This window comes from Saccopteryx leptura, chromosome 3, assembly GCF_036850995.1.
Source record: "Saccopteryx leptura isolate mSacLep1 chromosome 3, mSacLep1_pri_phased_curated, whole genome shotgun sequence".
Lineage (NCBI taxonomy): Eukaryota > Metazoa > Chordata > Mammalia > Chiroptera > Emballonuridae > Saccopteryx > Saccopteryx leptura.
In genome coordinates, this window is record NC_089505.1 from 108,752,757 (window position 1) to 108,778,533 (window position 25,777).

At 46.8% G+C, this 25,777-nt stretch overlaps 1 protein-coding gene across 1 annotated transcript in view; it reads right to left on the reverse strand.

The window, feature by feature from the left end:
* The window catches only part of CSMD2 (CUB and Sushi multiple domains 2), a 597,382-nt gene that overhangs the window by 212,832 nt on the left and 358,773 nt on the right, over positions 1 to 25,777 (reverse strand). Inside the window, exon 14 of the mRNA XM_066375796.1 lies at positions 977 to 1,303. Coding sequence (XP_066231893.1) covers positions 977 to 1,303 — 327 coding nt within the window. The remainder of the gene's footprint in view (positions 1 to 976; positions 1,304 to 25,777) is intronic.

Here is a 25,777-nt window from a genome sequence, read left to right on the forward strand (position 1 = left end):
GCCATTTAGCACCTACTGCCTTCATCTCACCTAAGATCCCAGGGACAGGTGGGACTGGGAAGCAAGACCTCTGTGCCACGGAGGGGGGTGGGGGCTGGGGGCTGGGGGGGAGATCAGTTCTGTCCAAAGCACCAGAGGGACCAGCTCTATGTGTCTGTGTGTGTGTGTGGGGGGGGGGGGTGGAGCCTGAGATGGGGACTTGATTTCACAAGGAGCCTCCGGAAACGCTCTGCTTAATTGCTCAGGCAGCCCCGTTTGACGATTTGTCATCAGCCAAGGTCATGGGTCTACAGCTTATTATAACCTGACAAGTCCTTCTTGCTGCCTTTTGGCCGCTTGCTATTTCTAGTCTCCAAGATTCTGCCCCACCCTCGCCCTCCCTATAAACCCATGAGACACAGAAATGAAAATGATCACCACCGAGCTTCAGGTGGCTTCTAGAAGGCACCCAGAATTGAAGCTGGAGGTGACAACGTTTTGGACCCTGGCCCCGAGCGGGGTGAGGAGGAATTGCCCCAAGAGTTGGCTCTAATAAAGTGTCAGAGCCGAACAGAAACGGTATTCCAGACTCCCGTTTCTGCTTTGCCTGTGGGAACGAGAATGGGGCAGAGCCCAGGGCGAACAGCGCCACCGGAACACCTGTAGGCAGCTGTACGTGGGCCTTCGAGACCACGGCGAGCTCACCAGAGAGGGCGCAGGAACTAACGAGGGGAGGACTGAGGTCCCAGGCTCTTTTGACATTATGTATATAGGAAATAAATGCTCAGGAGAGAGTGATTCCCCAGAGAAGAGCTCCCTGCCTACAGCCAGCACTTGATGCTTCCTGTGGTCACACGGGAGCCCTGTGCCTGAGCGTGACAGCCCTTGGAACTGGCCCACCCACATCAACCCTCCTCCCTGGAGCACCCATCGCCGTCCTCAGAGACCGACACTCAGAGGGATGGGATGGTCGGCTGGGGACAGAGGGAGGACTCACTGGTAAAGGTGATGTTGAAGCCCCTCTTCCCCGTGGAGTGGTCGGTCTGGAACTCGAGACGGGCCACGTGGCCGCTGCTGGTGATGGAGGAGGGAAGCTGGTTTCCTGAGAAGGTGCCCAGGACGGGGGCCTCGGCGGTGGCCCCATCCTTGATGACCAGGAAGTCGAACTGAGGCTCCACGTCGATGTCGTTGAAGGCCAGGTGGATGCGGCTCTCGGGCCGGGCCAGGATGAGCCAGACGCAGTGCAGGTGGTTGCCGTAGTCCTCCGGGTAGTTGGGCGACAGGACCACCCCGGAGGGGCTGGTGAAATTGAAGAAGCAGGAAACTGGAAGAGAAGAGCAGTGGAGGTCAGCAAGCGTCCCTGGCATTCTGCCCGGGCCGCGGAAGGCCGGCGGGGGAGCGTTTCCTTAGTCTAAAGAGCAACAGAAAGAAAGGGTGACCCAGGGTCAGGCTGGACTGGCTGGGCTCTGAGCTCTGGGCAGGAGACAGGCTGGGTTCCATGCTGGGCATGGCATCGGGGAGGGTCCCCCTGGAAAAGTGCAGACAGTGCGGACCCACTCCTCTCCTGGCCTCCTCTCTCTGTTTTAGTGTGTTCACCCCAGGAAGTGTCTCAGGCTCCAGGTCCCCCGTGTTGGGGAAAAACCACCACTCAAGCTGAAGCGCCGTCACCACGCCCAGCTCCTCTCAGCTGTGGGTGCCCCCTCCCCCAGGTGGGACCCAGGGTGGAGGTACTCCAAGTCCATTTCTCTCCTTTAAACATTTTGGTGGGCAAGAGACAGGTGTGCCCTGGGGACTCCGTCAACCTCAAAGCTACAAAACTATGCTGAGGAGGCACCAGGCAGGCACCATCTTCCGAGGACCAGAGCTTCGGAAGGATCTGGGGGAGAAAGGCGACAGTGTCTCATCTTGACGCCCTGCCCACTTCCTGTTATCTCTTCTACTTTAACCCAAGGAGACATTTTTTTTCCCCAAAAACCCTTATTTTAAAACCTTTTCATGCCGGTGACTAACAGACCCTAGAATGAGGCTAAGGCAAGGAAAATGCTATAACTGGGAAAACAAACACACTAACTCGAAATTCAAAAGAAAAATAACGGAATGAAAAAAATAATTGTAACAAGTATACCAAAGGGCTATACCAGAATTGGATTAGAGCTTTTTTAATTGTATAAGAATATCCCAAGATGAGCAAAGAGTATGCTTAGAGGATTCATATATATATAAAAAAGTAGATATAATATGGAAACACAGTCCTTTTCACTAGAAAAAAAATACACAACCCAATATTGCAGAAGTTTCAGGGAGACTCCTATGTATTCATTGCCAGTTGGAGTGCAAAGTTGATGTAACCCTTTTGGAAGGAAGTATTATATAAATGCTTATCAGCAGCCCCCAAAACTATTCAAATATTTTGCCTTGGTAATCTCTAGGAATTAATTCAAAAGAAAAAGAGCCACATGGACAAAGATGTTTATAGAGACATAATTTCATTACAGAGAAAAAATGTGAACAACCTATATGTCAGTTCAATAATGTGAGCCATATTATAGCCCTTAATGTGATGCAGTTTGAACTCAATTATTAAAGTGATAAATACGACCCTGTGGAGGAGAGAATGTTAAATACCATTTTCAATAAAATGGTAGATCATAAAATTATATGTGTACTTTTGATGATAGCTCTGGAATATTTATTTATAGATGGATAAAGACCAGACGTGAACCCCAACTAAAAACTGCATTGGAGTAGTACGTTTGGGGGTGAAATTTTTTCAAAATAAGACAATCTTTCATTATTCTGACTGTAAAAATGATATAGGGCTCATTCTAAACATTTAGAATATATAAATGCATAAATAAGGTAAAAAACTAACGTGGACATTTAAGTCCCTTTATAACATTCATATTGATGTCGGGTATTAATAATAATACTGAAGCTTAAGTAAATTAAACATTTGACTTATTAATGATAATGAAGCTAAGGTAAAAAAATAATAATAAAGTCATATTTGCAAAAGAATAAAAATAAAAACACAAAACAAAGGAAGTGTTTGACTCCTCTGTTGTTTCTCCTTCCGCTTCCTGACTTCACCTACTGTGCCCCTTCCCACGTTAGGTCCAAACTGCTGTGCAAAGCCCTCCCATCAAACTCAGCCAAGTGGATCGGGTCCCTGGACGCACTCAGTCTTATGTCTTGTCATCTCTGTATTTTATAAGTATACAGAGAGTTTGAAAGAAGGATATGGAAAAGCTTTAGGGCAACACAAGATACAGCTAAGAGTAAGATAAGCATCACTACATATTATTGGAGGGTTTACTGAAGTGCAGACACTATTCTAAGCACTTTCATCAATTACTCAACCATCACAAAAACATTATGAGGTAGGTCCTGCTACTAACTCCATTTCAAGATGAAGACATTGAGGCACACAAAGTTTAAGTAACTTGCCAGGGCTGGGCATCCAATAAAATGGTAACAGCAAATTCAAATATATGCAAATCCACGCAAATTAATGACCATCTGACTCTAGGGACCAAGCTCTTAGCCACCCTTCAACATCGTCTCCCAGTATGAGAAGAGTACTGCCCATTGGGTCCCAATCTAACAGCAGAGTCCTTGGGGGTATTCTTAGAACCTGCTGAAGATCAAACTATCAACCCCAACCACTCTATCTACACTGAACTGGGGAGGCTGTAGGATGGATATGGATACCCTCACACAGCTATCCGATCATCAGCTTTGCGGTGCTCCCACTGGAGGCATAATACAAATAATGAGGAATCCGAACCGAACAAAGCCAGCTACCTTGAAGGCAGAAGGGAGAAATCAGATGGGCTGCCTCGCAGTGAACTGAAGACCAAGAGAGTGCTATGCTTTTGGAGGGAAGATCATTGGGGGAACTGTGAGCACGAACACAAATGGATTTGCTGCCGAGGAGAATTTAATTAACAGCACTGGAGTCTCCACCCCCCACTCCATCATGCCATCACTTTATTCTTTTTACTTTACACCCTTTCTCATGTGGCAAAGCTCCGGGGTACCATTTTGAGCAACTATAGATGGCAGCTCTACCTCTCAGCCTCTGAAATTGTCTTGTTCACTTGTTTGTTTATGGTACGTCCCTCTTTCTTCCCAGCACATACACATATACTCTGCAAGAGCAGAAATCTTGTCTGGCTGCTCTGAATCCTTAATGGCTCCCACAATGCCTGGCACATTGTAGGTGCTCAATCAATATTTGCTGAATGAATCAATGAGTATTTAATGGTTGATGACATCTGAAAAGATGGTGACATGAATCCACGTGCCTTACACCTCCGACCCATTCCGAGACCCAAATGACAGGATTGACCAAAGTCTGTAAAAACAGATGTATACCTCTATCAGCTCTGGAAACTAGGGAAAAATACGGTGGCATGGTCCTCAACACGGTTCTCTTAGACACAGTACAGACCTCTCCTTATATAATTTAGAGTAGAGAAGAGTATGACCCAGCCAAGTTGTTAAACAACAAAGACAACATCTCCCAATGTGAAAGACCTCAAAAAGATATTATTCACATAACACTCATAAAAAAGCCACTTGAAGATGTTTTCTACCAAACCAAGATAAGAATCAAAATAAAGAACTCAAGTATGGGAAAGTTATGGTTCATAGAAATTTTAAAAAAGCATTGGCAACAAGCAAATAAACCATATAGAAATGAATCTAAATAATTGCTATAAACCTAGTCGTAAAACAGAATGCAAGTATAATAATTATTCTTTGGAAGAGAAGATATAAGCTATCATTCCTGCCCAAACCCCAGGATAAAATACTGCAGATTATATTGATATAAAGAGCAAAGTGGAAGGTCTGACCAGGTAGGTGGTGGTGCAGTGGATAGAGCATCAGCCTGGGATGCTGAAGACCTAAGTTTGAAACCTTGGGGTCGCCAGCTTGAGCATGGGCTCATAGGCTTGAGCACAGGCTCACCAGCTTGAGTGCATATTCGCTGGCTTGAATGTAGATCATTGACACGACCCCCTGGTTGCTGGCCTGAGCTCAAAAATCACTGGCTTGAAGCCCAAGGTCACTGGTTTGAGCCCAAGGTCACTAGCTTGAGCAAGGTGTCACTAGCTCAGTTGGAGCCCTCTGGTCAAGACATGTATGAGAAGCAATCAATGAACAACTAAGGTGCCACAATGAAGAATTGATGCTTCTCATTTCTCTTCCTTTCTGTCTTGTCTGCCCCTCCCCCTACTTCTCTCTTTTGCTAATATAATAAATAAAAATAAATAAAAAGTAAAGTGAGAAGAAAAGAGATACACTAATTTCCTCATCTTAGAATAATATCTGTTACATAGTATCTGTGGTTAATTTGAGAAATATAGGTTAAAGCATGTTTTAAAAGATGTTAAAATTACCAAAGGGGGAAAAAGTATAGCAGGAATGTAGCAAAAATTAAAAATTAAAAAAAAAAACACAAAGGAATTCCAAGGAAACATCGAGGAATTATAAAGAGGGGAGACGTAAAGTAAGATGCAAAAAAAAAAAAAAAGACTAAAATTATTTATAACAATACATATGTATAGGTTCATCTATCCTAGTAAAACAGAACTCTCATTTTGGGACAGGACATAAGGCTTACACAAAGTGACTCAGATTAGTCAAAAATAAGGGAATGGGGCCAAGACAGCTCAGACTTCACTTTAGAAGAATGTTAAAATGTACTAATAACGCCCAGGAGATCACAGAGCCTAGATGCTTTCCAGGGGATTCTAATTGCAGCCAGGGTTTGGGAACTACTGGTGGAGGCAAATGCAGACTCCAAAAGAGGGGGGTTGGTGGGTTTGATACATCAGTCTCTTGGATAATATCAGACTGTTGGATGGTCATTTTTTTTCAAGCCAAGAGTCTCTGGGTAGATACCAAGAAACAGTTATTTTTGTACCTACACAGAGACAGAACTGATAAACTGACATTAACAGAGAAAGAACATGGGCCTGTGAAGTTGGGTCCTCTATCCCAAAAGATAACTCCAACTTGTTGCAACCAGGGCAGGAGAAGAGAGTGTGCACTGCATTGCAAAGGTCTCTCATTGGAAAATGATGTTTTCATGTTACGCAGGAACGCATCTGTCAGAGAATACAGTTTACGTCTCAGTGTCACGAATGGGGAAAACAAAAAGAGGTGTGATTGGATCTCATCGCTATCCATCACCCAGGCTGAAAGAGGGAGATGAGGTACCTTCCCCTGTGGAGGTAGTTACCAGGTTGTGTAAATGGCTCTTGACCTTGGATAAATCTCTAAATTAGAGGGCTCTCACATGGCTCAGCCTTTTAAAAAATAATAAAGGTAGAAAACTCATTAATAAATGGACGCACAATTGCACATAATATCAGGTTATTATTGAATATGATCTCGAGTAGAAAATAAAAGGAGCTTTTTGAAAAACCCTCTTTGACAATCTTTTCTTCTGATGTTGTCACCGCTAGCTTCACTGCTTTCAGAATGCAATTCAGTTTCTAGGGGACAGGCGAAGCAAAACAAAATCCAAAGGTGATATTTTAAAAATGGATAATGCGGCCCTGGTGGGTTAGCTCAGTCAGTTAAGAGTATTGTCCTGAAACAACAAAGTTGCGGGTTTGATCCCCGGTCAGGGCACACATGGGAAGCAACAAAAAAATGCACGACTGAGTGGAACAACAAATGCTTTCCTTCTCCCTCCTGTCTCTCTCCCTTCCTCTCTCTGTTTCTCTAAAAATTTCTAAAAACTAAACCCCAGTCAGATAGTCTGGTTGGTTGAAGCATTGTTCCAAAGCACAGAGGTTGCTGGGTTCAATTCCCCGGTCAAGGTACATACAGAAACAGCTTAATGTTCCTGTCTGCCTCTCTCTCTCTCAAAAGCTAAAAATTAAAAAAAAAAAAAAAAAAAAAAGATAAGTTTTTTGATACATGATGTCCAAAAGCACTGAAACAGACAAAATGAACTATTTTAAAGATGTAAGTATTAAAAACAATATACTCATCTGAAGTCAAAAGTAAATAAAGATAGAAAGGGCCTATAAAATACTATGCGTGTGAATGTTATATGAACTCTGTTAACATTAAACAAGGAACATCACCTTATTTACAAGTGACCATGACATATTACAGAAATGGACTTTATATTAGGCTGTAAGGATATCTCCATAAATTTCTTCACAAAGCAAAAACTGTTGGGACACATTTTCTGTTCACAGTGCAAATAAATAAACTAGAAGTCAATAGTAAAATAATAAAGAAAAATCCTAATCACTTGAAAATTCATAAAAACCTTTTCCTAAATAAGTTCTTGAGTTCAAAGAGAAAATAAAAGCTGTCAATACAGACTACTTATAATGATGATGATACTAGGACAAAGATGCATTTAGGAGAAAAGTCATAGCCCTGTTCATTGTTAAATAATAATTAAAATAAGTGAAATGAGTGTTTAAACTAAAAAATTTATGAAAAGAGCAACTAGACAACATTAGAGAGAGAAGGGAGAATAAACTTCATAAACATAAAAGCAGAAAAAAAACTGAACAGATCAATAAAAAATAAAATTCTCATTGGTTTACTCAAGAAATAGAGAGAAGATATAGAAACACAGATAGGACAATAAATTAAGAAGATAAGCCAATTATAAAAGAATAGTATCATAATATACAAGTAAATTTGCAATATTGACAAAATGGAGGATCTCCCAGGAAATTCTGAATTACCAAAATTGTGAGAAGAGAGAAACCTTAGAAAACTGAAAAACATTAAAGAAGAAAGTGGTTTTATGTCTAGAGCTTTAAAATTTTAATCAAACTATAATAGCAATGCCATCGAAATTAATCTTGATACAAATACTCCTCTAAAAGTATATAAGATTCACATATTCACACCCAAGAGAGTCCAAGCTCTCAACCATGAGACTTACTTTCTCCTAGTGAAAGGATGGCTTGCCAACTTAGATATATAGAAACATATACTAAAGCTGTAATAATAAAATCTGTATTGTATTAGCTTTAGATGAGAGATCAATGGAACCAAAAAAGGAAGTTCAGAAACCTAAAAATTTAGTTTATGATAAAGGGGGCTTTTCAGAGTAGCAGGGTAAAGGTTGAATGATGAATAAAGGATGCTTGGACAAATCGTTAACAAGTTGTAGAAATATTAGATCTACACCTCGCTCAGTGTACCACAGAAATACTAGAAGAAAATATGAGGAATATTTGTATAACTTCAGACATAGGGAAAAGACATTCTTAGCTTTCTACCCAAGTCAGAAATCATAAGAAAAAATAACACTTTAAATTACAGAAATAAAAAACATTTAGAGGGAGAGTATTTGCAAGTTATTGCAATTAAATATTTAGTCTGTTTCACATACAACAAACTATAATTCAGTAAAAGATAAACACTCAAAATAAAAACATCGGCCAAAAAAATTAAGAGGTAACTAACAAAAGAATAAAGCTGGTCAGTAAAGATGTGGGAAAATGTACTGTGCATTACCAAACAGAAGCTTCACATAACAGAGCTAACAGGTTGGCAACACCGCAGGGAAACTTGTTAAGAATGGAGAGAAGCTGACAGGGCAGAGGAGACAAAGCAGCCAAGAGGTAGGAGGAAAACCAGGAGAGTGGATTCCAGGAGGTGGAAGGGCTATCTATGCTGAACTCCAACTGAACATCTCTGTATGATAAAGACTGAAAACAACCCACTGGATTTTGGTGACAACAGGCTCACTGGTGACCTCAGTGACAGCAGTTTCCAGGGGTGGGAGACAGCGAAGTCAAAATGGATGGGGTGACAAGGGCCTGGGAGATGAGGAATGGACACAGCAAGGGAAAACAATCCTGTCAAGAAAGTCTAGATGCAAAAGAGGCTCTTAGAGAAATGGCAGGGAGATGTGAGGGTGTGAAGAAAGAACTGTGGTTTTAAGATAAGAGAGACCGGAGAAAATGTCGATTTTGATGAGAAAGGCTTGACGGGGGGCGGAGAATGGGGGGAGAGGGTGAAGAGACAGAAGAAGGGTGAATTACACAAGGCGTCAAGTTCCGAGCAGGTGGGAGGTGAGGGAGAATCTACAGCAAAATGTTTGAAACAGTGGGTTGCAGTCCATTAGTGACTGGTCGTCAAAGAGATGTGGTGGTTCATGAGCTGGACGCTAAAAAATGAAAAAAAAAAAAAAAAAAAAAAAACAAAAACAAAAGAAAGAGAATGAAAAATATTTGAAGGCACTATAGGTAGTAAAAAGTAAGTATTGGCCCTGGCCGGTTGGCTCAGTGGTAGAGCATCGGCCTGGCATGCAGAAGTCCCGGGTTCGATTCCCGGCCAGGGCACACAGGAGAAGCGTCCATCTGCTTCTCCACCCCTCCCCCTCTCCTTCCTCTCTGTCTCTCTCTTCCCCTCCCGCAGCCGAGGCTCCATTGGAGCAAAGTTGGCCCAGGCGCTGGGGATGGCTCCTTGGCCTCTGCCCCAGGCGCTGGAGTGGCTCTGGTAGCAAAAGAGTGACGCCCCGGAGGGGCAGAGCATCGCCCCCTGGTGGGCAGAGCGTCGCCCCCTGGTGGGTGTGCTGGGTGGATCCCGGTCGGGCGCATGCGGGAGTCTGTCTGACTGTCTCTCCCCGTTTCCAGCTTCAGAAAAATACAAAAAAAAAAAAAAGTAAGTACTGTTTGTGACTCACAGGTTTCAATTATGTGTGAGGGTGCACTGTGTTGCACTTCTTACTGTGAATTTAAAGGTGCTTAAAGAAGGTCCCTGATCTAAAGCCTACGTGGGAAGCGCAGTGTAGAGGAGGATTGCATTTTGATGGGAGAGAGGAGTGAGTATCTGTTTTGAAAGGTGGGAAGGTGAGAGGAAGGGTGGGGACAGGGATGATCTGCAGGATTGATGTCTTTGACATTTGGAAGTTGAAGATGTTGCCTGTGAGGTGGGAGACAAGGTCATTCTCCAGTTCAAGGTGAGGGGAAGGGACCGTTCGTGGGCTGGAGAGTTGAGAATGCCTGAGATCGTTCCCACGGAGAATAGGAGAGCAGGCTGATTTGGGAAACACAGACGGATTGCTAGACACTGTCGCGGGCTTGATTGAGATTGGTGACCATGAATTTGTAGCAGCGCCAATTTGCCTGGTTGGGTGATTTTCTCCAGCAGTGCTCACTCAAGCAGGAGAGGCCCCATCAGGCTATGCTTGCTTCAGTGTGTGTCTCTGGACAAGTCAACTGAGGCCGCTCTGCTTCTTCATGCTACAGCTGAGCTGGAAGCAGAGGCTTTGCAAACCCACCCTTGAATTTCTCACGCCTCTTTCTGCTCGGAAGTCCAATGTATGTTAATTTTCATCTGCGTTATCTTAACATCGTGTCTGGCACTGGAGCTGTTGAAAGTTAGCATTTTTAACTTCATTGGGCCCATGGAAGCTGTACAAGGTTCTCAAGGTCACATGCACGAGGGGTAAAAGTGATCACCCAGCAGGGCTCATCCTTATTATAAATCAGATTAAGCTAAGCTTCCTTCTCTTTGAGGACAATCCTGAGGAAGCCTTCTAGAAACACGTACACATTCCAAAGGGAGCATCAGGGATAAACAGACAGTGCTGGCCAAGTATTTCCCAAGCACACAGTACATCCTCTTATTGGATTACAGAAGCCATGGATTGTGCTCAAGGTTTCATATTCCTTTCATTTTTTTGCTGCAGGATGGGGCAGGGGGTGCAGTTCAATCTCCACCACCCAGGCTGGTGCGAGCTTGGGGCTGGCATCCTGACTTAGCTTAGCAGGGCATTCATCAGAGCTGACCCCTCGCCCAGTCCTGATACACTTTCAGTCTGTATTCCAGAATTCTGTCTGTCTTCTTGAGCTGCCCCTTCACAATCACTTGAAAGCTTTCCTCTCCCACCTGAATGTTATATTTTGGGACATGAAAGGGTCTATCTCAGGGTCATCTTTGCACATTGCACGCTCTACCCCGTGCCACGCGTGACTCCTAATGTACGTCTCCAGGACAGACCTCGTTTCTAAGCCCCGGGCCGATGTATCCAATGGTCTTTGAAGCAGCCCCACCCAGATCAAGTATTAACAGAGTGTGTGCTGTGTTGCCGGCCACAGCTCCCGGTATGCGTTGGCAATCAACAAGAAGAAGATAAGCAAATCCTCAACACTCAGGAAGTTTACATTCAAACAGGTGACAAGGAACGTAAGTCTGGGCGAAGGGAAAAGAAGTGAGCGGACTGAGGGTGGCCTACTGCCAATAAGGGGGTCGGCGAGGGCCTGTGTGTGGAGGTGCCCTGACGGCAGGAGCCAGCCATCCTAGGTGAGATCACTCCAGGTGGAGGGAACTACAAGGGCAGAGGCCCTGAGGAGGAAATGAGCTTGGTGTACGTGACGGGTGAAAGGGAGGCCACTGTGACAATAAGCAAGGTGGACCACAGCACTGGAAACAGGAGAGGCATGGGAGAGGGTGGCGGAAAGTCTTTTAGACAATGAGGAGGAGTTTGAATTTGATCACAGCAATGAAACTAAATCTGCCCCAAACTGAACGCCCGGTCTTCTCTTAACCTGGTTCCCCTAGATTCTAGGATCTGGAAAGTTCCCCGGCATCAGCAAATGATTCAGAGCTGCCATTGCTGAGTCACGGCCTTTCCCTGGCCCTCCCCTCACTCCCCAACTACCCCTCCTGGGTGCCATTGTGTCTCAAATGCCTACTGGTAGCCCCACCCTCTTGCACGCTCCAGACTTGGTATGAAACGGGTGGACATCTCTACTGGCGATCACAACGGCACCTCAAATGCATGTCTGAAATTGAACGCTCTGTTTTCCTAAGCCTCCTCCAGTCCTCGTCCTCATGAATGACAGGACGCAGTTGCCTAAGCAAAATATAACAGCCCCTTCTCCATCAATCCCATATCCAATCAGTAACTAACTTCTGCTGACTCTATCTCTTTAATATCTCTTAGACTTGTCAAGCCCCTATTAAGTTGAGGACTTCTTCCTACTGCAATCGTCTACCCAGGTTCCTGGCTTTATATCTCACTCCCTTTGAATCCATCCTCTTTACTGTCTTCAGAGTGAATTTTGCAAATCATAAATTTTCATGCGGTTACATCCTTGCCTGGAACTCTTTAAAGATGGCCCATTAACACAGAGGGTAAAGCCCAAATTCTTCGAAAGGACATAAAAGGCCTTCAAAGCCATAAGGCCCTTGCTAATCGCTTTAATCTTATAGCTCTACAAATGTGCAAGCGTAACCTCATGTCTTGGTGAGGCAATCTTCTCTTTCTAGAATGTTCTCTCCTCCTGTCCAGCTAGACAACTCTGCTAAGCAGCATTTCTGTTGAGTGTTGTGGGTCCCTCCCACCTTCCATTTGTTCTTCCCAGCAACGGTCATAGCATCCGCACCCCAGGCTCATCCCACTCAGTGCCCGCTATGGTCTGAATGTTTGTGTCCACCCAAAATTCATGTTCAAGTCTTCACCTCTGAAGGGGATGGTGCTAGGAGGTAAGGCCTTTGAGAGGTACTTAAGTCAGTGAGGGTGGTGTCCTCGTCAGTGAGTGCCTTGTCAAAGTGAGATCCCCAGACCCCTCTGCCAAGTTGAGACGCAGAAAGAAGTCCGCGCCCTGGCAGAGGACCCTCACCCAATCACACTGGCCCCCCGATCTCAGGCCTCCAGACTCCAGAACAGTGAGAACTAACTTTCTGTTGTTTATATGCCACCTGGTCTGTGGTACTTTGTTACAGCAGCACAAACAGATTTAGGACTGATGACAACTCTTCACCCTGGTCCCAGAACGAGAGACTATGTGGAATCCCACCAAGCCTTGCAGCACCGCCATGGACCCACAACCCTTACAGGATGCAAGTGAGAAATAATATATTTGTTGTTATGATCCATTGAGATTGTTGGACTGCTGGTGCTAGAGCAAAAGTAAGGCCTGTTGTTTCTGAAAAGGGAATATGCAGAAATCAGACAGTGAAGGACTGCACTTTTTTTTTTTTTTTTTTTTTTTTGCATTTCTCTGAAGCTGGAAACAGGGAGAGACAGTCCGACAGACTCCCGCATGCGCCCGACCGGGATCCACCCGGCACGCCCACCATGGGGCGACGCTCTGCCCACCAGGGGGCGATGCTCTGCCCATCCTGGGCGTCGCCATGTTGCGACCAGAGCCACTCTAGCGCCTGAGGCAGAGGCCACAGAGCCATCCCTAGTGCCCGGGCCATCTTTGCTCCAATGGAGCCTTGGCTGCGGGAGGGGAAGAGAGAGACAGAGAGGAAGGCGCGGCGGAGGGGTGGAGAAGCAGATGGGTGCTTCTCCTGTGTGCCCTGGCCGGGAATCGAACCCGGGTCCTCCGCACGCTAGGTCGACACTCTACCGCTGAGCCAACCGGCCAAGGCCTGGACTGCACTTTTGAACAAGTTGGTTACAGGAGGCTTCTCTGGGGAGGTGAGAGTTTTAGGGCCAATGAGAAGGGTCCAGCCTCCTGAGGAACCTTCCAACATGGCAAACCGCAAGTGCAAAGGCACTGAGGTAGCAAAGAGCTTAGAGTATCTGAGGGTCTGAAAGAGGGCCTGTGGGTCTAGGCAGAGTGAGCGAGGGGAGGGTGGCACATGAGGAGGAAAGAGGTAGAAAGCTGTCAACCTCAGTGTCTCATAGACATTCTGCTCAGTGATCAGCCTCAGCATCCACAGCCCTTGGCTGAGGCTCAATCCCTTGCTTGGCAAAATGTCTTTCAGGTCACGTGTAGGGTGACCATATAATACATTGCCCAAATTGGGACATTTTGAGAATGAAAGATGGTACTACTAATAATTACCTTAGGACCAAAGCTGTAAACTGGATTATCCTAAGCAAACAGGGATGTATAGCCACTCCCACTCATGGTCCTTTTATTTCCCTTCCACAAAAGAGTCCTTTATCCTGAGGGTGTAGCTTCTACCCCAAGCTCCTCATTCCCAATCTAGTTCCCCTCTGGAACTGGCATCTTGAGCTGAAGCTCATTGGTGGGGGGCTGACAATAGCTAAGTTCTTGTCTCCTATGCCTAGACGCTGTTCCCCATATCGCTTTAAAGCTGGATAGGTTACTGGTATAACCTGACTGCTTATCAGCGCAATGCCACCTCCTGTCCACGCCTGGGAACCGCCATTGCCCGGAACTACCCTGCAGCCGGGGCTGGTTTTGGCATACTTCTGGAAGGATGCCCACCCAAGCCGTTTCTGCTGCTTACTCCTGTATTTAGGCCCCTTCAGACCTGCGGAGAGGTCCAGGCCAGGGCCAGGGTCTATGCACGCCTCAGCTGCTGCTGGCTGAGGTCGTCCTGTCACCAGTGACCAGGACAGATCAGATACCTTATGGGACAAAACATGAAGGAAGTACCTCCTCTGTACTCCTGGGCCCCAACTTTTACCTTGAAAACAGACCATAAATTCATGCTGAGTAAAGCCCAAATGCGCGTCCTGAAGAATGTGGGTTTGCCGGTCATTCTTCACTTACTAGCCGTATGCCTTCTTTGGGGGAAGGGCAGTGCACCTCACTGAGTCTGTTTCTGCAGGTACAGGAGCTAGACTAACAATGCTGACGTCCCGCCTCTGCCGCAAAGCCACTGTGATGTTTCTGAAGGCAGGAGAGCAGCCTGACCACCCGGCGGACTAAACGCAGTTCTGCAGAATTTGCAGAGGCCTCTCCCAGCTCATCTCAGGCAGCTCTGTGCCCCCTGCTGGGATTAGCTGTGGCCATTCTTATTAAGCTGGTCAGCCAGACACAGGCATTGGCTGGGGAGTGAAGAACGCTGGCGTGATGTAGCCCAAGAACCCACACCTTCCCATTAGCCCAGGAGAATTAAAAAAAAAGGTGGACTCCTTCTCGAATGGCTCAGAAACTGCTTCCAGGACCACAGACCCAGGCTCTGGGGTCTTTGCAGCCCTCAGCCCGAACTCCTCCCTTGAGCCCCTGCTGGGCTCAGATGTCAGGGGGCCCCACCCTATTCTCTGGGGCTGTCTCAGCAGAGTGCCCTCACTCAAGGCGCCCAGAGCCACGGTTCTGGCCACCCTAGGCCCTGTCACACCTCAGCCCACCAGCCACTGAAGACTGAAAGCAGCACTGAGTGGCTGCTCACCATGATCATAGGAAGTCTGGTTGGATTTCCTTCCAGGGGAATCCTCAATGACGCAGGGAGTTTACAGTTAGCTGGACAGAGCTACCTTCAAGACCATGTTGGAGTCTCATCTGACTCCCAGGGCATGCTGGGAGTTAGGCAGTTAGCCTAGGGTAGCAGGTCTTCCTGAGCCCACTCCCAAGCACCCTGTCCCCCAGAAGACTGTCTTTGTATAAAGGGGACTGGAAGAAGAGGCTCCCCTAGAAAGCCAAGCCCTAAAAAAAAGGTGAGCAGTGCCTTCCCGAGGAAGCACAGAGCCCACAGAACCCACAGCACCCACAGCACCCAGCACTGATCTGACCGAGTGATGACAGGTTTGCTCAGAGGCTCTCTGTACACAGATCCTGGTGAGGGAAACCCGGTGTCCCCTTGATAGCTCTCTGAGTCCGACACCGCAGAGACAGTAGAGAAGTCACGGTCAGCATCGAGGCCCCAGGAGCACCCTTGGCATACACGTAATCTTGAAAATTTTACAGAGAGAAGAGGACCTGCTTATTCTGTTCCCAAAGGTGAAAGCTGAAGTGAGCCTGTCAGATGTATTCCATTCCCCCACAAACAGAGGGCAGAGCCCCGAAGCATACCCCTAGGACTTGGTTGGTTTTTCCAGGCTCCCAACCGAGGTAGCTGTGGTCCTAAGATGCTTTGGGCCAGGGCTCTTTGCTGTGGGAACATGGCCTTTGGACTGGGTCCTGTGCTAACCTGTGTTTGCAGTGCAGTTATGATCCTGCGATAAATTGAAGTCTCTTCCAGTTGGAATGAATTCTTCTTTCTCTCTATTCTGGTAGCACTTTGTGGCCACATCTATTCCTGCAATAATTCAAAAGCTGCTTTGTAATAAAGTTTGTGCTGGTCACACTCGCTAGACCATGACATGAGCTCTTGGAGGGCAAGAACCATGTTAGAATCGTGCCTGTTACTCTCCCAGTGCTGAGCACAAGGCTAGGTGTACAGCGGCCTCTCCAAAGACTATTGTATTTAAGTGAAATGGAAGGTGGGCGATCACAACATTAAGTTATAATGTCAGAGTCCAAGACCTTGCATCCCATTCCTTGATAGGCTGTCTATATGGAGGTCAAATTTCTGGGACTCAGGAGGCTACCACAGCAGCCTGAGCCTGGCCAGCTTCATAGCAATAACATATCACCACATGTGTCACAGCTCCACGCCTCAAGGGGCTGCAACCTTGTCAGGGGAAGAAAACCCTCAGGAATGATCCAAAACTCCACTATGAGCAACTGACGTGCAGCACATGTTCATATTAATGGTTCACAAATGCGGCCTATCATCTAAATCACCTAGGAAATCTTAGAATCACAATCGCTGGGCCTCATCCCAGACCTGCTGAACCAGAATATCTGAAAACGAGGCCAGAATTCTATGTTTTAAAAAGTCCATGAGTGATTCTAATGATTAGCTGGGTTTGGGTTCATTTTAAACTGAGCACGATCACCAAAGACGCCTCTTTCCCCTGTGAAGTTCCTGCCTATTTAAAAATAAAGACAAGAACAGACGTATGTGACCCACATTGGCCGGGTAGGACCAGTGTCAGGTCTACTTCTTCGACATGCTAGCAGCCTCGTCTGCGAGCTGCACTTGGTCCATCTTTGCCAGATTGGTCGTGCCCAGACACAGCAAAGACCTTCATTTCACAGGCTCACTTCTTACAGCTAGATCCTGAGCCAGGCCCAGCCAAGCCTGACAGTCACGGGGACGTCTCACACCGGGGCAGGGGCGGGGGGAATGCTTGTGTGGCTCTGCAGAGTCGGCATCTGGTGGGCTTCTGCGGAGCCCGGCACACCCACAGGCCCACACAATTTCAGGACCCTTCCATTGGCCACCCCTGCGCCACCATGCATGTCCCAGCCCCGGGACAAGACTTCCGCTCTGTTTCTTGATCTCCTCTCCAGCCCCTGCTGTGCGTGAAGCTCCTTCTGAAACTGCAGGGTGCGGCTGGTCAGGGACGCCCCGCAGGGGAGACCCGACTCCCCTGGATGAGGGCCAAATTCAACCCAGAGGCTGTCTTCCCCCACAGGGTATCTGTCTATTTGAGAATAAATGTAACAAGTGATACATGAGCCCCACTGGCCTGATAGGGCAAATGCAGACTCTACCTGCTTGGGTATTCTGTTAGGAAATGATGACAGCGACCCTGGTCATTCATGAATGACCCTTCATCCTGGGTCAGCTCTCGCAGCCCCGGCCTCCCTCAGCTGGGGCTTACCCTGCCCAGGCTGCCCCTGCGGTCCCGGCATGCTCCCCAGCCATGACCACAGTGCCTAGTCCCCAGTGCAGGAACAGAACCATACTCTCCCCACCTCCAGGCACCACCGTGGACCTTCTGCTCAAGGAAATCACGTGGGATTACTGGAGGTCCTTCTACAGAGCACGCCCCGCCCCCTCCGCTCTGCACATCACCAGCACAGTGAGACCACAGGACTGCAGTGTCCAAGTTCTCGAGGGCTGGGTAACGGAGGAAGGGGCCCTGGAACTACACACATGCTGGTTTTCAATTTCCATGAACTGGCCTGAAATACAATTGGGACCAAAGCAATAAATACCCAGGGCCCCTGCTTCTCTCCTGGGGCCACCTGTGGGCGAATGGGACTTTATTGGAGCCCAGAGAACTGAGGAGAATGCCACCTCGGCAGAGGAAGCTCACCCAGCCCTCACGGCAGCCCTGGTCCCTGATCACAAGCATTCCCAGACATCTTATCCCCCACACTGGTGCTTCCAAACCTCAGCTGATCCCAATTCCGCCTCCGAATATGTGAAAAACGCAATATCCAAGGACTGTAGCTATTGCGATCATATTTTCTGGGCCAAAAGAAAACTGCTTGATATTGCACTTATCCCAGAGAATCTGGGATTTTATATTTACAGGGAATGCCAGGGTTCAGCCGCGGAGAGGAGGGAACACGGGACATGCTTCACCTGCGCACAGGGCTCCGAGGTCGTGGTGGGAGGGGAGCAAAAAAACATCCCTGCCAACTTAAAAACAAAGGTAGCAAGCGATGTACGTGACCCATATGAAGGGGACCACAGAGCTGTTATATTTAGAAAAATGAAAGCAGATGAACAAAGAGAGTGACACGCCACGTTTCTGGACGGGAAGGCTGTGAATTATAAAATGCCTATTTTCCTCAAGTTAATTTATAGTTTAATAGGAGTGCACATACAAAATCCCAATAGGATTTTTTTTTTTGACTTCGACAAAATGATTCTAAAATTAATCCCGAACAACAAACAGATGAGAATAACAATGAATGTTCTGAAAGAGAAAATAATTAAGGGAGGCAGGAGTAGTTTGCAGCTCTGCCAGATATTAGAACATATTATAAAACAACAATTAAAATTATTCAATACCAGTGCTAAGATAGAAATAGACTGACAGAACAAAGTGGTGACTCAAGAAATAGACTTAACTACATTTGAGGATTCGGTAGGTGATAAAACAATTCATTTCCCTCACATCAACAGGGAAATGAATTACTTAATAAATTGTGTTGGAAAACCGCATAATAGTTTGCACAATATTATACATTCATCTAAATAAACTCCAGATGGATTAACAAATTATATTTTTTAAAAAGAATCAAGTTGCTGAGAAATGACCGAAAATAGAACAAACTGTTTCTCAGATTTGTGGCACAATAACTTGGTCAGCTTTGAAAAGAAATCAGAAATATTGAGAGATTTGTCTACGTAAAAATGGAAGACAAATGCACAATGCAAACGAGCAAAAGGAAAGGAAAGGACAAGAAGAGACTGGGAAAATACATATATCAAACGCCACAAAGAGTTTCTGTCCACAATATAGAGAAAGCAGAGCCTCCAAATTGGAAAGGAAACGTCCACACAACACTGTCGTCGCCACGTGTCGGTACAGTTGTTACACAGGGACTGCTAGACACAGCTGGACCCAGGTCAGCTGGAGAAGGGCCAGGACTGGGACCTCTGTCCCGTGTCCTGTGATGGAGACCCTGACACCCTTGCCATACCTCTTGCTCCAACAGGGCCGTGCCTCTCTGGCCTGTGGGTACCCAGAAGTCTCTCTTCAGAGCCTATTTCCACAAACCCCGCCTCCCTTCTTTCATTACATACATTTGGCATCAGCCAACCCCTTCCTTTAGGAACCACTGCAAACCAAGTACCCCGACTGGCAGTGTATGTATGTGTGCATGCGTGTGTTTGTGCACATCAATAGATCCCCCTTTCGCCCAGGCCCAAACCCCGTAGCTTCTCTCAGAAGCCAGTGCTGCTACTCGGATGGCTCCTTTTACACCAGGGCCCCATCTCTGTCATCCCATCTTTCAAGCCCAACTATTCTAACAGCGATGGCGTACATCTATGCTCTATGAGAAGAGGGGCTGCTGCCTCGCACATACTCATTGAATTTGTGTTAAATAAAAGAATGAATCTTCACGAGGGGCGATCCTAAATGCATCTGCATCATCAATGCTTTCTGGATGAAAAACTACATTTTGAACCACAAGAGCCCACTTTACTTTACATAATTACATCTAGCTCCGTGTTGGAGCGAGCTCTTGGAGGTCAAGGACTATGCCCAAATCATCTCTGAATTTGCAGCACTTATCATAACATTTGGCACTTTGCAGAAGTTGACAAGGGTACACTGTGGGGATATATTCAACTTATACCTATTAAGATAGCAATTTTTAAAAGGCCGCACAAATACTTGAGGTTTGGCGATGCTGATAAAGGTTACAAGCGATATATATGATATATGAAGTCTATGAAGTAAACCACAAAGTTGCTATATTTAGAAAGAAGAGGAACATAAAAGAGAAATAGGACACATTTCTGAATGGGAAGGGCACGTATTATGTGAATCCTATTCTTAACCTCAGAGCTTTTGTTGCTGGCGTTACGAACTGGCACGACACTTCTGGGGGGCACGGCACTTCTGGGGGGCACGGCACTTCTGGGGAGTGTGACACTTCTGGGGGGCACAGCACTTCTGGGGAGTGTCACACTTCTGGGGAGTACTATAAGACTGATAGCTTTGGGGGGAGGGGGTTGGGGACTGGGTGAAAAAGGTGAAGGGATTAAGCAAAAAAAAGGAAGAAGATCTTAAAGACACAGACAAGAGTGTGGTGATTACAGGAGGGAAAGGGGGTGGGGGAGGTAGACGAGGGTGAGGGGGGACAGATGGTGATGGAGGGAGACTTGACTTGGGGCGGTGAACACTCAATACAATATACAGATGATGGATTACAGAACTGTACACTTGAAACTTGTATGACTTTATTAACCAATGTCACCCCAATAAAGTCAGTAAAAATTAAAAAATAAAAGAATTAAACCAGAGCAGCCATTCCAGAGGGGGAAAGAGAGTTTACACATCAAGGGTTATACAAATGTTCTCACCCTGGCCCAACAACCTCACTCCTAGAAATTTATCCTGAGGAAATAATTCGGGAAGACAAAAAATAGCCGTATGCATGAGGATGGTCATTAGAGCCCTGCAGAACGTAATTGGACATAATTGGTTGACTAAGTCATGGTCCATTCACTAGACAGAACACTCCATAGATATTAAGAATGATAACTACGAAAGACACACAGTTGTGGGGCAAGATATACAACACAGTGTGAACCTTACAGAGTATAAGATGGTATGCTCCCTTTGATTAGCATCACATGATGTATGTGTGTTCGCAAGAATCAGAAAAGCATGGCCAAATTCGAAACTGGTTTTAGTTTAAGGAAGTGAAATTAAGAGTACTTTATTTATTTAACCCTTAACGTTTATTTAAACCTTTAAATAATAGAATGTGCCAAAAGCCAGTGTTGAATAGTGACCCTTGAGCCCCAGATAGTTCTTGAAGTAGAGTTATACACGTTGCACAGGGTATGGTGCTAGAAATTCCTCCTTCAATATGCCTGAATGGGATCATCCCCAGAGGCCCTCCAGTTTAGAACCTGACCAGGAAGAGTCATACCCTCTTCTGCAGCTGACTTTGGACATAGTAGGTGCTCAATAAATCAAAGATGGATGGATAAATATTGGCACCCTCCCTTACCCCACGCTTTCTCACTGGCATAATTCTATAGGCTCTTGAGTTTGGTCATGGCCTCACTTAAAGTGCAAATACCCAGATTTCTTCATATTTGGAATTTGATCAGACTAAATTATCCTAGACCATTGGTTCCTAATCTTGAATGGTATTTTCCCCACTGGGTTGTCCCAACTGTAGGAGGGATGGGTGTGTGTGCTACTATCTTCTAGTAAAGAACAGGGATGCTTCTGAACATCATAAAGTACACAAGACTGCATGCCCCCAAAGAATGATCTGGTCCTAACTGCCAGTAGGGCTGAGGCTGAGAATTCTGATGACCCTATGACGCAGACCACGCCTTTGTCCAGCCATGTGTAAGTGCCCAGAGGGGGCTGGGGAGCAAGCCAGAGAGGAAGAGCCAGGAGGGTACCAGGAGAGGACCACTTCGCACAGCGTCCCTGTAGAACAGCTTTCTTTACCCCTCAGCTCTTCAAGGCCCAGCTCAAGCCCTGTGTCTTCTGTGACATCTCCTTCTAGCACCCAAGGATCCACGTCTCCCTCCCTGGTCTCTCCAGGTTCAGCGGCCGATTTGTAACTGTCACCGTGTACTTCCTGGGAGGCCCTGCCTTCACAGTCCACACACATCCCACGTACACTAGGAACCGAGCAATCAGGATTCAATGGCAAAGGCAAGCTTGCTTTTGTGCAGTCTTGGCCTACGGATCTCTGGTGAGGGCTGTTTTGTAACTTCCTTTGAAAGTGGCTGCTAATGGACCGATAATTGGTTTCCTGGCTTTTTTATGAAGTGTGAAGTGTTCTGCTAGCCCGTCAACAAAGCATCAAGTATTGTGCAAACCACCCACCCTCAGAGTTATTTATGTCTTCCTTATTGTATCTCTTGCTGTGGAGGAATCAGACACAGTTGTCTGGGAAAGGTTCTCCAGTAAGAAAGGGGTGGAATGTCAGAGCTGGGGAAGGTGGAGAGGAAGTGCAACCTGGTCAGAGGTCTGTCCCCAGGACACCAGGTGGAGCACGCTTCCTGGGCAGGCACTGAGAATGGCACTCTCCCAGCTGGTTCTGAGCACGGATCCTGGAGATGTGGATTAACCAGGGAGGAGGAGAGAGTGAGAGGGAAGAAGCCAGCTTCCATCTCCCCTTTCCAAATGCTTTACACTGTGAGAAACACCATCTCCTTTAAAACCTAGATGAAAAAAAGACCATCTATTCAGCTTCTACGACTGTGAGGGCAAGCTCCAAAGTCAACTGAATTATTCTGAAGTCTTTGCTAGCTACAGAAAATGTTCGGAACAAGAAGGAGGGAGAGCATTTGTGTCGTCTCTGCAGGCCAATTTCCCTGCCGAGGAGTTGTTTTGAAGAAAACGTTGCAAGAGGAGAACAATGCGCCACTTTGCACTTTGGGGGGACAATTGTTCAAAGAAATTAGAGCCATCAAAATATTTCCACAATCCTCTTCTTAACTGTGGGAAAGAAAGAACAGTACTGTTTGCTAAGTCTTGTATTACTGTTTATTGTGACTACTGTGTGGTAAAATTTAGGACACTTAAAGCTGACTTTTACTAGGGGTGCTTTTGGATTTATATTTATGACCACTTTATAAAATATAGAGACTGGCTGTACTATTTTATACTTTTATTTCTTTTTTAAGTGAGAGGAGGGCAGATAGTGAGATAGTCTCTCCTGCATGTGCCCCAACTGGGATCCACCTGGCAAGCCTGGTCTGGGACGAATGCTCGAATCAACTGAGCTATCCTCAGTGTCCAGGGCTAACACTCGGACCAACCAAGCTATCCTTAGTGCCCAGGGCCGATGCTTGAACCGATCAAGCAGCTGATTGTGGGATGGGAAGAGAGAAGGGAGAGAGGAAGCAGAAGAGAAGCAGATGGTTGCTTCTCATGTGGGTCCTGACTGGGGATTGAACCAGGGATGTCCACATGCTGGGCCGGCACTCTATCTACTGAGCCAACTGGTCAGGGTCTATTTTACACTTTCATAGACTGACTGGTGGTGGCGCAGTGAATAGAGTGTTGACCTGGAATGCCGAGGTCCCCAGTTTGAAACCCCCGAAGTCATCAGCTTGAGCGCAGGCTTGTTGGCTTAAGTGTGGCCACTGAAATGATCCCATGGTAGCTGGCTTGAAGCCCAAGGTCACTGGCCAGCTTGAAACCCCAGGTCAAAGAATGTATGAGAAGCAATCAATGAACAACTAAAGTGAAGCAACTATGAGTTATGATTCTCATCTCTCTCCTTCCTCTCTTTCTCTTCCTGACTCTCTCTCTCACTCGTTCTATCTCAAAAACAAAAATTAAAATAAAATATACTTTTATAGGTGCTTACAGATGTTGTCTTTTTTTCTGTTGAGCACACACTATGATATATGTGATCTGGGGTCAGGAGCAGAACATCAAAGTGTAACATTATCCCTCAATCAGAGTATGTCCTGCTGTGTAAATGACCCATTTCAGGAAATGGTAAGAACTTACAGAATGGTAAGAACTGTTCATGTCATTGTCTTTCTCTTTAACTATAATCATAGAGGCTTAGGATTTTTAGAGCCAGAACGGAGTGCTACCCTCTTGGATAGATGAGTAAACCAAAATTCAGAGAGCAGATGTTTTGACCACAGTCAGGAAGCTGAGCTAGGATGAAGAAACACGGCTCCAGATTCCGAACCCAAAGTTTTCCCAAGACCTTCTCATTGTCATCCCTTTACCCTTCGTTAGACTGTGAACTCCCTGAGGGCAAAGCCCAGACAGTGTGGAAGCCTCAGCTCTGGGGTGGGGGCCTCAGCCGAGCTGTCAGATGGCGCTTCCTCACCTTCATGAAATACAAATGCAACCTTGCTGTGTGCGGTGCAGAAGCGTGGGGCCAGCTGGTGATCTCTGGCCTCCTCTGCTGAAGCCAGCATCCCTGAGGCTCAAGCTGTCTTCTGTTACGTCCAAGTGGCCAGGAAAACCTGAGTGATGGAGTGCCTGGGGCATGCCATCCCCCCACCTCTCAGAAGGAGAAACGCCACGCGAGTGCCTGGCTGCTGCAGTGCTCGTCGCTAAGCCTCGGGCTCCCGTTCCCTATGCTAAACCACAAAGAGCATCACGAGACTGGCCAGGACAGCTCTGCGTTCTTCTTCCCAGCTGTTTGTAAGCAGCGCCCGGCTCCCTGGGACCTGCCAGCCTCGCTCCTGGAAACGAAGGGCCTGCTGCTGGTCCTCTGCTCTTACTGGAGGTTTTAGAAATATCTCTTAAAACTACTCCTATGAACCAAAGGGTCAAGTCATTCTGGGAGGACTTGAGTGACAGCCTCCTCTCCCTCCAGGTAGCATTCTGCCACCTGCATCTCTCAGTGTGTGGGCAGAGGACTTTATCCTGCTTGGAAGTAGCTGGCTGGCTCTGCTACCCACTTCACTCCTACTGGTCCCCGCCCCAGAGGCCCAACCCTTTCCAGTTCTCCCAACCTTGTTTTAGGGATTTCCGAGATGAAGCCGCCATGGAGCCCTGGACTTCCATAGCCTGTGCCTTTACCTTCTGAGGCTCTGCCTCCAACCTGTCCCACGGGGCTCTACTCCATTTTGCAGCTACTGCATGGGTCAGGTCTCTATGACCGCCAGAGCCCTGGCTCCTGTGTGCCCCGAGCTGCTCCCTGCTAACCTCTCTGCCCCTCTAGGCTCCTTGGCGTGCAGGGCTCTCCGAAGCTAACACCATCAGCCACTATATTCTCACCGCGTCAGCCACAGAGATGGGCAGATTTCATGCAAGTTTAATATTTTCAATAAGAGTGGTTTGTTGAATGTGTATCTAAGAGCGATTTGATCTTTAAACCTCTGCAAGAAGTTTTACATAAACTCACAACTCATCAAAAATGCTTTGTTAAACCAAACAAAGTGGTACTGTTTTGTTTGAAAAGAATTATCACCTCAGTGTGATCCAACTCACCAACTCATACACCTAACTCTCAGTCAGCATGGATGGTCCCTCCCAGCCTCCCAGGTTACACTGGCCCCCAGCCTCGAGGGGCCACCACTCTCTATTACGCAGACTCCGAGACTCCGAGAAGCCACTGAGAGAAGAGCGGAGGGTGGCTGTCTGCCCTTCCCGGAGAGAAGTAGATTGAAAGAGATGGAGAAGGTTGGGTGGTGAGGGCCGGGAGAAGAAGAGGTGACAGCCCAGAGAAGCTGGATCCTGTGGTTTCTCAATAGAGACCAAGCCTGCACCACGCTTAGTGACACACAGCCCCCTCACACTGGCCAAACGCACTGGCACCCTGGACTTCAAGTATTATTGCGCCGGAAGAATGACCATACCGCCTAAGGGGAAGGAAGACGGGCCTCTGAATGACCTCCGGAGAACAGAGCACCCAACTCCAGCCTTTTTGGCAAAAGACCAACAATCAAAAGACAGCCTGATCCCCAAACCTCCCTAAATTCAATCCAAGCAGAGGCGGTCTGAGAAAATCTCTTTCATCCCGGCAGGGCCACGGTGTCCCACAATGCCCAGAGGCTGCCGCAGAGTCCGCAGTCTTACAAACTGGCCAGCCCCTTCTACCTGGGCTTGACTGTCTGGTGTCCCTGGTGGCAACAAAGGTGAGGAGGAAATGTCTGGGTCTGAGCTGGGTGCACCAAGCCC